This window comes from Gavia stellata, chromosome 4 (genome assembly GCF_030936135.1).
Source record: "Gavia stellata isolate bGavSte3 chromosome 4, bGavSte3.hap2, whole genome shotgun sequence".
NCBI classification, from domain to species: Eukaryota; Metazoa; Chordata; class Aves; order Gaviiformes; family Gaviidae; genus Gavia; species Gavia stellata.
This window is the reverse complement of record NC_082597.1, coordinates 30,283,835-30,296,347: the sequence shown is the minus strand read 5'-3', so window position 1 is coordinate 30,296,347 and position 12,513 is coordinate 30,283,835. Positions and strand designations below refer to the sequence as shown.

General features: G+C 41.9%; 1 protein-coding gene across 1 annotated transcript; it reads right to left on the bottom strand.

Moving 5' to 3' along the window:
- Positions 1 to 3,812: 3,812 nt before the first annotated feature.
- GPR85 (G protein-coupled receptor 85) lies at positions 3,813 to 4,925 on the bottom strand. Its single transcript, XM_009808477.2, has one exon. It carries the CDS (start codon positions 4,923 to 4,925, stop codon positions 3,813 to 3,815), a length of 1,113 nt encoding a protein of 370 aa, XP_009806779.1.
- Positions 4,926 to 12,513: the final 7,588 nt, after the last annotated feature.

The following is a 12,513-nucleotide window of genomic DNA, read 5'->3' as shown; positions in this document are numbered from 1 at the left end:
GGGTCAGTAGCACCGAACAAGCTTTAAAAAAATCATACGCTCTTGGGCAATGCAACAATAACAGTGGTTTCTTCATGAAGGAGTTGTTTCCTGCTGTCCCCTCCCCATTCTCGTTTTTCTCTGCATAACCTAGATAGCATCTACTTCATAACCAATGCCAAAAGACAGAGATACCCAGTGCGCTAGCCAAGCGTCATGGAATGACGACTCCACGAACTACAAAGGCAGCTGGAAGGAACTGGCGGTTTCCCTCTGTCTTCAGGAAGGGAACCCAGACACTTACAAACCTTGGGAAGCTGCTGCAGGAGCTTATCTACTGGGGAAGAGGGATGGCTGAGACACTTCTTAAGGAGTAGGAGAAATGTAAGACTCAGTATATGAAACATTTAATCTTGAAGAAGGATTGATGGAGAGGCTGCCAAAGGGCCAGTGGGGCAACAAAGGGCAGGAAAGCAAAAGGGGCAGACAGCCTTTTCTCCAGGGAATCTGTTCTTACTCTTTTTTCCTGCCAACAGGAAAATTAAAACTACTAACTGCATATTCCCCATGAGCATTAAAGATCAATGCAGATATAAAATAGTGTGATATTCTTTGCTACTCTGAAAAGAGTAACCCACCAGCCCTGTATTCTACCTTTGGCAACAGCTTAACTCCTTAACTAAAATTAAAGCAAAAGACTTTTCATACTGTGACATAACAGTGTACTGAATTGGAATAAACCTTCTTGCTCCTTTGAATTTATACCCTAATACATTAGGTTTGATATGCTGACTAGGATCAAAATGACACCAATGACAAAATCTGCAAGCACTGCTTTAATTCATGTTTACGCATAATTCTTGTAGGAATCTCTCTAAACTACTTGACGTCCTGTGCTAGTAAGTTACACTAATAACTTTGCGTAAAAAGTTACTTCATACTTTGCCTTTTAATTTCACTGAACATCCCCTTGTTCTTTTAACACTGGAGAAAATAAAAGGAAATACTTTGGTCACAAGACTTCTTACTGAAACAATTATAAAAATTCACTTAAAAAAAAGGTACCTCTCCTCTGTCAGGTAGTAATACAGTTGCGTATTTTTCAGTTAGCCAAAGGAATTATATTCATATCAAAAAGAAAAACATTTAGCAAAATATTTGCTTTCAGACTTGTTTACTGTTTATTATTTTAATTTACATCAGTTACTGCTTCCAAAACTTCCAGGGAAATAATTTTAAATTGTTTTTATTTTTTTTTTATTTTCCCACTGCATAGTAAATACAGCCTTCTTAGTATTTCAGAAGCATAGTACTATAGAGATGTTAGGGCCTGCTTCTGCTCCAAATGAAGTTAATGGGAAAACACCAACTGACTTTATTAGGAGTTAAGTCAGGCCCCAAATTTGCAGCTTTTGAAATTTCATAGTTGAAAATTTTCTGGCTAATCTTCAGAACCGACTACTTCTACAACTATAACACTATTTACAACTTTATTTATATGTACTTCTTTATTACAATATGTAATATCAATGTTCCTTGTAAAGGTTACTATTTTATAGAAATTAGACTGAAGTTATTGCCAATCAACCTTTTAATAAACTTAAGTGGGATAACTTTCAGAATTTTTCTCAACATACGATTCAGTTTTTATTCATTCTTGCTATCTTTGACAATTGCTTAACTACCTTAATTTCAAAGCCTTCTTCAGTGTAATAAAAAAGTCCTTTTGGTAGAAGTTTCTTGGTCCCATTTCAAATTACTTTCTGAAACATTCTTGTACTGATGAGGACTCATTTTAGCAATTTTTCTGTTTCAACACAGTATATAAAGCCATGCCTCTCAACCAATCAACCTCAGTATAAAAGTGTAAGTGAGGTCAAACAGATTGCTCACTAAATCTTTGATCAAGTTGTCTGATCACATATAGACACAACTCTCGGAATTGTTGCATATGTTGTATAATGTTACCATACAAATTTAAGCATTTCCATTATTGACTGCTGCTTGTGTATGTATATATTAACGTGCTGTTCATAAAACTACAACAAAGGACAAGATATACCAATACTGAATTAAGACCTCTAGTCTTGTCTCTCCAAAAATTAAGAAAAATCATGTTCTTTATGATTGACCAACTCATGATGTTGTGCTTCAAATATACACATTTTCCAAAATTAAACTGTGAAGTTAATGTCAAATACTGTGTTGTAACTTTAAATATAACTGACATATTAGAACAGATAGATGGCTAATTATGATAAACTACACAATAGTGCTGCTGTAGATAATATCATTTATCAATCTTGTGGTCCCCATCATTCATGCATTTACAGTTTGGGAATACAGTGACTGAAAAGGATAATAATTCAGAATGGCTACATTCTCAGTACTTCATGCTAGCTCACTAGACAAAATAAAAAAGGTTAATTGTATAACTGGAAAAATGTAAAATTTTATTCCAAGAAAATTAACAAGCTACACAGGTAAATTTTGGCAAATGCAACTTTATATTGAAATCCACACATCTGTATCTTAAAGAAGGAAAGACTCACAGACTCTAATGTATTTCTAAAATACTAAGAAATCATATTATATGCTTTCACAAGTTAAAACTTAAATAATTTAAAACAACCAATACACCAAAATGTGCAGAAAATATAAACAAGACTGTGCCTTCAGTAGAATAAATGCTTCACAAATTGTGCAAGATATCATACTAAGGCTGCGGTCTCCCCATGACAGCTGTCTTAAAATATAAACATACATCAACTGCCTGTGTTTCTCAGAACAAACTAGAAAGGGCGGCACACCTAGAAAAAAATCATATCATCCCAGTGATGTGCATACTGATTTTGGGAACCATTGGAGTAAAAAGGAAAAAAGAGGACTAAGTGATCTTTCATGCACTCCCAAATGACTGACCAGAGTTATTGATTCAATTTTCCTTGCTTATTTGCTTCAATCCTAAACAAAATGGAAGATACTAGATAACCCTTTAAGGCAACATGTGTTTATTCTGTATAATTATAACTGTTCAATTATGACTGGATATTATCATTAACGTTGCCTAACAGACTGATATCTAGCTTTTTAAAAAATATAAATAAGAGTCTATTAAACTGTATACCAAATCAGCAAAAACCACAGAATACAGTTAAATGTTAGTAATTTCACTGTTAAGGAAAATGGTATTTAGAAAGAGTAATATATTTGGGAAAAAAAAAAAAAAGTAAAGTCTAAATCTGAACAAAAATACTGCTTTGGAATGCTCCCCAAAACTTACTCACAAGGCAAACAGATTTGTAAGTGTGATAATCCAATAATGCATGGCACATCTTTAATCAGTTACAGTACTTGAGTCCCCAGTTTTCAGTCTTTGCAAAACAATAATTGTATGAAATGTTTTAAAGGTCTTCAGATGTCTAAAATTAGTTTTATCAACACATTAACCTCATATCAACTTAATTTATTAAGATGTCCAATGCTAATCTTTTTGATGGTCTTATTTTACGTAGTGATATACACAGCATTTAGCACTGATACTTAGCACCTGCTACTTTCATAATCTAGATTTCAACCACATAAAGGAATTCAGGGCAGTAGTTCAGTCCTTTGTTCTTAATTACAAACCTTCAGCAGTGGTCAGCAGGAACATGTTTAGGTTTAAAATAGGATTAGAGGTGAGCTATTGCAAAGACTGCAGAATGTTGCCCAAATCCTTACAACTGCTGACATCCCATTCTTGATTTTCTTCTCAAGACATGGCTACAGGCCACAATTGCTTAGCAGAGAATGGTAGTGTTTCACAAGGCTAAAGATTTACAGATGCTCCCTCATATAACACAGTAAGGTTCCCTTGGTAACCTGGATTTTCTGCAGTAAAGAAGGGTTGTGCTGAAACAGCGCCTCAGCTCCCTGTTGGAGAAAATGCAGACAAAAGGATTGATTCCAGCTTGGGCAAAACTCATCCAGACAGCGGCCGTTAGAAATCCCCCTGGTACTACAGGCCCTCTTGCAAAAACTCTCCAGTAACAGGCTACCAAATAGGGACCCCACAAGGTCAGAAAGAGGAATGTCATGATGTAGAACATTCTGCTGATTCTCTTCTCCATTTTGAACTCATCTAAAACCAGTAGCCTTCTCCTGCCTGTGGTGTTCGCGTTTTGCCTGATTCCCAACAAGGTTGGAGGTGTGGGACCCCTTCCAAATCCAGCCAGCCAATTAGCAGCGGCTTGACCACTCGCTCCAGGACCATGAAAAGTCCAGTTCTGGCTCACTGCTGCAACAAACTGGACTGGCTTCATTTTCCTGCGATCGTGAACAAAAAATATCAGCTTGAGGTAGACAAGCTGTGTGGCTAGGAGGATAAGGGCAAGAAGAAGCATAAATCCCAAGGAATCATTAGCCCTGAAGGAACGATGCTGGAAAGTGCATTGGTCTTCCTCCCTAATGAATGAGTAGGTGCCCACATCTAAAACTGGGGGGAAAGCCATGGCTACAGAGAGGGTCCACACCATACAGATAACGGCCAAACAAGTCCAGAAGGTCAGCCTTTTTGTATAAAAACGGTGGTGGGCAATAGCTAAGTATCTGGTGACACTTATGCAGAATAACATGAAAGCGGTGTGAAAGCAGGACAAAACCCCCAAAAAGGCAATCACTTTGCAAGTAAGAGTCCCATACGTCCAAGTAGAGCCATTTTTTACAGAGGTGAAAACAAATGGGAAACAAATTGCAGATCTGAGGATATCTGAGCAGCAAAGATCCAACAGGAAGTAGTAAGGAGCTCTATGCAAGGTCTTATCTTTGACTAGCAAAATGGAGATCAGAAGGTTACCCACCACACTGACTCCTATTATGAAACCCAGTGAAGTCAGTTTCAGAAAAGCTGTTAAAGGAGAGAGATTTTGTAAAATGTTGTCAGCTGCATGGCTGTAGTTCGCCATAGATGGATGGATGATATGTATATTGCCTCAGTCAAGTCTCATGATCTATATATAAGAACAAGGAAAAAATAGATCCATACATCTTACTGAAAATGTAATCCACAAACAGAACTGATCTTGTGTCTAGTCATACAGTACATCCTCTTCTTTCTGATTTGTCATGCCATCAAAATATCTGAAAAAAAATCGAGCTATCAGTTCTTAAGTTAACAAGAAATTATGTCAGAAAGTGCTAACAAAGATGTTAATTTATGGAGAATCAAATGAAGTTGTAAATTTGAGTACTATTGTTTGTTTTTAAAAATCATGAGGCTTTTTTTATATACTTACTGTTTAGCATGATTGATTATCGGCATTTCACAGATTTGGCTTGTTACAGTTTCAGAACTGACCAGTGCCCCGTATATTTGGTAGCATATATAATTTTACAGTTAAAGCCTCAGAGATTTTATGAATTAAAAGATTCCCAGTTTGCAAGCCCAAGAGTTAATCACTGACATCTTTTTAAAAAAACCCCAAAGACTGCTGATATTTTGACATTACCTACATTTATTTTATGGCTACATTATTTGTCAATGTTTTAGAGGCAGCTGCTGTGTTAATACAGATCACACCCAAAGAAATCCTGCAGAATTTATGTTTTTTAACCCAAGTCACCAAAGCACATTAATCACACCGTGTTAGTTCATGCTCATCGTAAGAGAAACAGTATTCACTATCCCCCTCCCTTCCTCCTATAAACCATAATTTTATCATTTAGGCTTTCAAATAAACAGGTATGCCAGACAGTCGATAGCACTATGCTTTAGGGTCTCCCCCCTGCTCGCTTTAAGGCAAATCTTTAAAGCCTCAACATAATTCATAATAAGCAACGGCAACACACCCAAGATATAATGCCCATCCTTTCGGGAGGGCTGGTTTTGGTTATGCTTAAATAAACATATAATAAATTGATTTTTGTAGCTAATTAGGGCTCCGCGATTCCCACTAATCCTCCCTGTGAATCATACCGGAACACGTTTCATGCAATAAAATAAATTAAAGAACTGGCTGCTGCTGTTGGGTTTTTTTTTTGTTTTTTGGGTTTTTTTTTGTTTTTTTTCTCCCTCCAGAGCCAGGGACAGGAGCCACAGCAGGCATCATCAGGCTCCTTCGTTATTCACACGAAGTGTTTCCTATGCCACCTCGGGTGTACAAAGGATATTCCCACTGAATCCCAGCAAAATCCTTCCATTCTTACCGTCCACAAAAGAGCCTGATTGCTGCTGTGTAAACAGAGGCTGATCAGATCATGGCATCGTTTTAAAACCATGAAATCAGGCTCCCCCTCCCCCCTCCCGCCAGCCCCGCCGCTTCCCCTCCTCTGTGGAGCTGTCCCCGCCGCGCGGCCGGCCCTAACCTCCGCACACACACACTGACACACACACACACTCTCACACTGACACACTCACAGCCGCACACTCACGAAGACACCCGCTCCCCCCCACGCACGGCCATGCAGGGCTGGACTGCGCCGCGCTGCAAGGGAGCCCGGGTGCCGCTGCCTGGCAGCCGCATCTGCCGAAGCCATGCGAGAGCCTCCCGCGGCGGGGAGCTCGGGAGAGCGGAGGAGGCATTGTCTGCGAACACTTCCATCATGCCGCTTCTTTAGAAATCACCCCCCAGACCCACTCCCTGAGGCGGGGAGCCCTCCCCACACGCACCTGCAGCTGCGGCAGCCCTCGGCACCCCCGGACTCCCCAGCCCCTCTCCTCCTACCTGTTGGTGCCGGAGATCCCCACATGCCAGAGCGGCTCCTTCCCGCCGACCCAGGGCTGCTTTATCCTGGCCGTCTCTTTTAGAACCTTTTTTATGTTCCTCTGCCGTCTTTCATCCTTTCCTTTTTCTTTTATTTTTTTCCTTTTTTTTTTTTTTTGCCTCCGTAGCTTGACTGAGAACCCAGTCAGTGGCTCGGGCGGCGCATGCTCACTGCGCCTCCTCCCTGCGCGCCGAGCCCCGTCCTCCCCTGTCGCAGCGGCACAATCTCTCCCAGTAACGCAGCAGCGGCGGCCGCCTCGATGAGGGCAAGGGAGCCTCAGTGGCGGCGGCAGCTCCTGCTGCCTCAATGAGGGCAAGGCAACCTCGGCGGCAGCAGCAGCCTCCTCAGTGGTGGGTAGGCTGCCTCAGCAGCAGCAGCCTCCTCAGTGAGGGGAAGGCAGCCTCAGCAGCAGCAGCAGCCTCCTCAGGGAGGGGAAAACAGCCTCCAGGCAGCACGTTCCCATTGCGATGCATAGCCGAGCCGGATTTATTGGCGAGCCTGGGCAAGCAAGCTTGAGGAAAGGGAGGGGGAGGAATTAGGTCCTGCGCTCCTTGTTTATGCCTTTGAACTCCCCCTCCCGCCCCTTTCGCTTAAAATGGGGGCTAGGAAGCGGCCGCCGTGGTGCACGTCGCAGCCTGTCAGGAGAGGGACCGGGCGGTTTCTTCAGCTGCCGCTGCTCGGATCCTCCCGCTCGCGGCTCGTTTTCTTTCCTCCCGATTCCCACCCGGCGAATTCCTTCTTCCTAACCCCTGAGCCGGGGAGGGCTCCTTAAAAAGTACCGTGGTTCGGGGAGGGCGTTTTTGCCGCGAGGCCGTTAGGACACCGCACCTTCCCCCGGCTCCGCTGCCTCCCCCCTGGCAGCCAGTAAAGCGGCTTCTCAACATTCAGCCCAAAGCCGGCGCAGAACTGTCAGTGCGCTGCATGGCGACAGTGATGAATTTTAATGTAAGCCCGTTCCGTCCGTAGCCGGGCCAGCATTTCCCCTCGGCGCGTAGGGCGAGAGCGGTGACAGCGGCAGTCGTCGCCGAGAAGCGCCCGAGCCGTTACGCGCTGGGGATCGATACCGAGCCGTCCCGATGATGTCATACGGGCCGGTGGGCCGGGGCGGCGGCGCCGCGAGGCGGCCTGTGGCTTGGGCCGCCGCAGGCGCCTGTCGCCGGCCTCGCCGCCCGCGGGCCCCGGCCCTTGTTGGGTGCCACCGCGGTAAATCCAGGAAGAACCGTGAAGGGTTTGGATAGAACTTGAAAGAGCGCGTCCCTTCGCCCTCCCGCCTCTTCAGTTTTTACAGAAGTTTATCCGGGAGAAGTGGGACCATAACGGCTTGCCCCAAACGGGGTTTGTTTTGACTGCAAGGCGGTTGAGGAACAGCTTAGTTTGGGTCGAGAGAGTTGGATTCTGAGGAACTTCTTCACTGGGAGCTTCCTCTCAAGCCTGAATAAATCCTTCTGGGGATAGATTTATGGGGTTGATTCGTAACGTGTGTCACATCTTTGAGAACGTATGTAGACTACAGGTATTTTTTAAGGCTGTTGTCAAAGTTTGGGTTCTTCTTCTTTTGGCACTTTCTAAAAGTCATTGGAATTGGTGGCCAACCCACAGAATTAGCTTCAGTAACAGCCTGATCAAGCCCAAAGGTCTGCAGCCACTGGAAAATACCGTTACTTAAAACCAAAATCACACCATTTCAAGCACGTGACTTGCTTCAGATAGAATTTATTCTTGAGCAGGAAACTCACACAGAGCTCAGGTGCCACACAGTTTTTTCTTTGTGAATGTAATGATGATGACTTTGTGCTGGTGCTCATCTTTGGAGTTAGTTTCACTTTTAAAAATTGGCATTTTGGGTGCTTATTAAAGTTACTACTTCAAGCTGCACTTTTCATGTCACAATCAGCTAAGCTAAGCAGACCTCTCCAGCTATCCCTTTTCTGTTGTTAAATATATGTAACCACAGTGACATAAACAATGACCTTTAAAGTAATTCTTAAAATGGGAAGGACAAGGAAGCGGCTACTAAGCCAGCAAAAGCAGGCACTTTGATGGTCTGTCTAATATAGCAAAGAATTCTCCAAATGCCATGGAAATTAAACACAATACCCCATTAGGAAGCAGATTTCTAATATGTGGTACAGGATGGCTATAGTATGTTCATGGTCATGGCCTATTCTTACATTCTGCTTTGTGATTTTTGTTAAGAGTAAACAATATGACACTATCATCATTGCTGTAAAAAAGGATCCAGTGCAGTACTTTTTAACCTTTTCTGTCAGTGCTTTCTCTTAGAAATGTTACAGAAGTATATTGCTATATAAAATTTAAGAACCCGCTTTTCTTTTAGACCTGTCACAGACTGCTTAGAAGTAATCCATGAACTTCAGAATTCATTCAATGTTCAACCATTGGTTCAGCGTAAATCCATTTGTCATCATATGTGTAATCTGAGAACCAGTGCTCTAATTTTGTTCAACAAAAGTTAGGCATCTAGACTGAAGTGTCGTGCAACTAAGTTAGTTTCCCATCATAGTCAACAGTGAGAAAAAGATGCTTTAGGGAGCAAATCATCTCATTCTGAATCAGAAGTCTAAAATATATCAGATGGATTGCGCTCTATTCTCTTTATTGTAAGGGTAGAGTTAGGCAAGAGAAACCCTTCATACAAAGGGAGAGATTTCTGGTGGTGCGTGAGATAATGCTGTGTTAAGCTGTTGTGCCGGGAGCAGGTCACACCCCCCATGGAGGGAAAGCAAATCCAGGCACCATGGGATTGGGAATCTGGGAGGTGAAGGCAGATATCAGTTGAAGATGGCTCCAGGAAGCATGAACCAGGAAATGAATGTGCAATTGGAGGGGGAGGAGGAGAAGAGCTACAGAAAGACAGGTGAAGAGATCTGTGCTAACTAGTTCTTCGGAACAGCTGGGCTAGAGATATGAAAGGTTCAGAAAAAAAAGTGTGGGGCAGCCTTTGTTGCAAGGTGGGCAGATCAGGGGTAGCTGAGCAGAATTTCTTGGGGCTTTGCCACAAGGAAGGATCCTGAACCCTGAATAAATTGCCCACTACACAATGTAAGGGGGGCAACACGAAGGGCAACAGGAAGGAGGTTCAACAAACCCAGAGGACCTGTGTGCTATGTAAGCATCTCAGAGGAAAGAAGTGATTAGTCTCAGGAAAATAAATATCTTTCCCTGTTTTTTTTTTTTTTTTTACTTAAGTATTTAAGCCTGCTTTTCCCCCAGAAGGAAGGGTAAAGGGAGAGAGTGTAAGTGAAATGTAAGCGCAAGAGCATTCATGTACCCCGTTGGAGCTAGCAGCAGACTGATTAGAACTTTCCCTAGAAAATGAGAAAGCCAAGACTATTTCCCTGATTTTCTGATGTAGATCAAAGACGTGAACCATCTCCAGGTTCGGGCAACCCCACTGCAAGGTTATTGATAGTTACGATACAGAGCTCTTTAATTTTTTCCTGTTGGAGTTATTTAATAATCATGGCCTAGAAAGTAACTGGTGAAGTACTCAGCTTTGTTGTTGGTGACTGAGGATGTTGTATTCCAACTGTATTTTTTTTCAATTTAGGTACCGTTTAAGAGTGACCAAGGAACCAGGTCCAGTGAATTGGACCCACTAGGTCCATTCCCAGATCAGGATCACCTTATTGGAGAATCCTACTTCGATATTCTTGGTCTTTGGCATCATATGCAGATCTGGGCAGCTCATTCCCGTGAGGTGGTGGTGATGCTTGGGTGCACGTGGCCAAGGTGCCAGGAACTAGTGCACTGGGGTGGGGGACAGTTGAATGCTATTGCAGAGGAACTTTGTGGGTGTGTAAGTAGCGTTGTGGGTACTTGGCATCTAATTTCTTTTGAGGATACGTGCCCTGCAATCCTGCACCACAGTTGTGAGACAGGTGAGGATGCTGGGTAGGTGATTCTCATTGTTTTGAGCTTTTTCCTCAGAACAGGAGAGGTTTTTGAGAAAAGTCTGACACTGAGAGATCTCACTAATGGAGTCTGAGGTAGAGATTGGGCTAGAAGACAGGCTACTGATGACAAGCAGCTATCAGTTGAAAAGATGGGGCGAGATATTGGCCTCACCAAGGTCAGTAACAACTCTCAACAATTTCAGCAGAATGAGGATTTCAGTGTAGGGCCAGAAGCTGTGAATAGCTGAAATGTAAAATACTCATGTCCTTATTCTTTTGATCATTTCAGTAATTAAGGTGTTTACTGGCTGTCTTGAAATTTGTATATATGCAATGTCTACCCAGTCTGCATAATGGAAACTCTGAAGCACTGTAGGATTTTGCAACATTTCTACAAAACAAGAGAGATACTCTGCAAGGTGTACCCACCTCTGTGCAGAGGCCAACACAAGATTTATGTATTGCTTAAGAGACTGTGATAGATGCTATCAAAGTACATCTTTTTCAAAGGGCTCAAGGAATTCTTCCAAGGGAAATTCCTTGCCTGTGCAGTAGATTTGTGCAACTTTAAAACAGTATTTAAGTAGGACTTATGTAATATAGAGACCTGTGTAAGACCCTTGCACAACAGAGAATTTCACCTGCAATATATTTGGTTCCTGTGCTTTGTAAAGTATTTGCAGAGTAAAGACATTTGTTGGTAGTGTCTGACTCCTGGGTTGGCTCTCAGCACAGACACAAATTTCACCCCCACACTGAAAATTTCTCTAGTGGTCTGTGCCTCAGTGATGCATATTTTCACCTATAATAAAATTACGTTAATGTGGCTATAACAATTCCTATGGATAATAATTGCAATTATTTTTTTGGTATTAATCTTTGGCCAGATCCTCAGATGTTTTATAAATATTTCTCAAAAGCATTTAATTAGGTATTTTTAAAAATGTTTCATAACTGCCCTTTGAAACTTAATTTTTGTTCTTAAAAGTTGATCTACGCTGCACGTTTACACAGGGATAAATGAAGGTTTAAGGGCAAATACACATAAGCTTATCTGCTAAGCATATGAAAAAGGCTTTGTCCATCAGAGGAAAACCTCTGCTCTGTGTGACTCTGGTGGGGGTGAGGCACCAATATGCTTCTGAAAAGCCCATTAGATAGTTACCTGTATCCTCACGCTTCCAAACACCTTTTACCAGTTCGTTCATTAGGACTACATTTGAAAGACTGGACACATCTTTTGCATCTAGGTTTTGGAGATACACTGTTCAGTTACTGTGCAGTTTAAGTAGTGTGGACATGTAATTACTTGACTTCACTTACATATCAGGTAGTTAGAAATGCAAATGAACTTAACTGTGGCCATGAATAATTACCAATCTTAAATTGCACTGCTAATTGCTTGTGCCTGCAAAAAGATAAGCTACATTTTTAAATTGCTGGACTTCACAAATGGCCTTTTTATATATATGATTTAGAGAGAGAGAGAGAGAAGAGAGTTAGAGAGGCAAAGAAAGGTTCATATGCGGTCTTTGTTGTTTGTGTGCCATATGTTTGTTGTCCTGTACTGAAGAATTACCAAACTGCCTGTTTTCACAGCCAAGTTGCAGTGATAACACATAACTTAAAAAAGATAGAGCCAGTCACATCCACAGTGATGAAGATTGATGACTGAGCTCCACAGAACAGAAAAAAAAACCAGCTTCATAGTATCTGAAGAAGTAGTTCCAAGTAGATACATTTGTTGAGATAATATTTTTGAATGGTTGAGAATATTTCTCTAATATTGCCATCTTGGATCCCTCATAAATTGTATATATAAATAATGTAATATTGCAAATTTGATCTTTGAGTTATTTGTTTAGCTCAAATT

Coding starts and splice junctions, on each gene's coding strand:
- GPR85 (XM_009808477.2), bottom strand. CDS start 4,925: ATGGCGAACTACAGCCATGCAGCTGACAACATTTTACAAAATCTCTCT.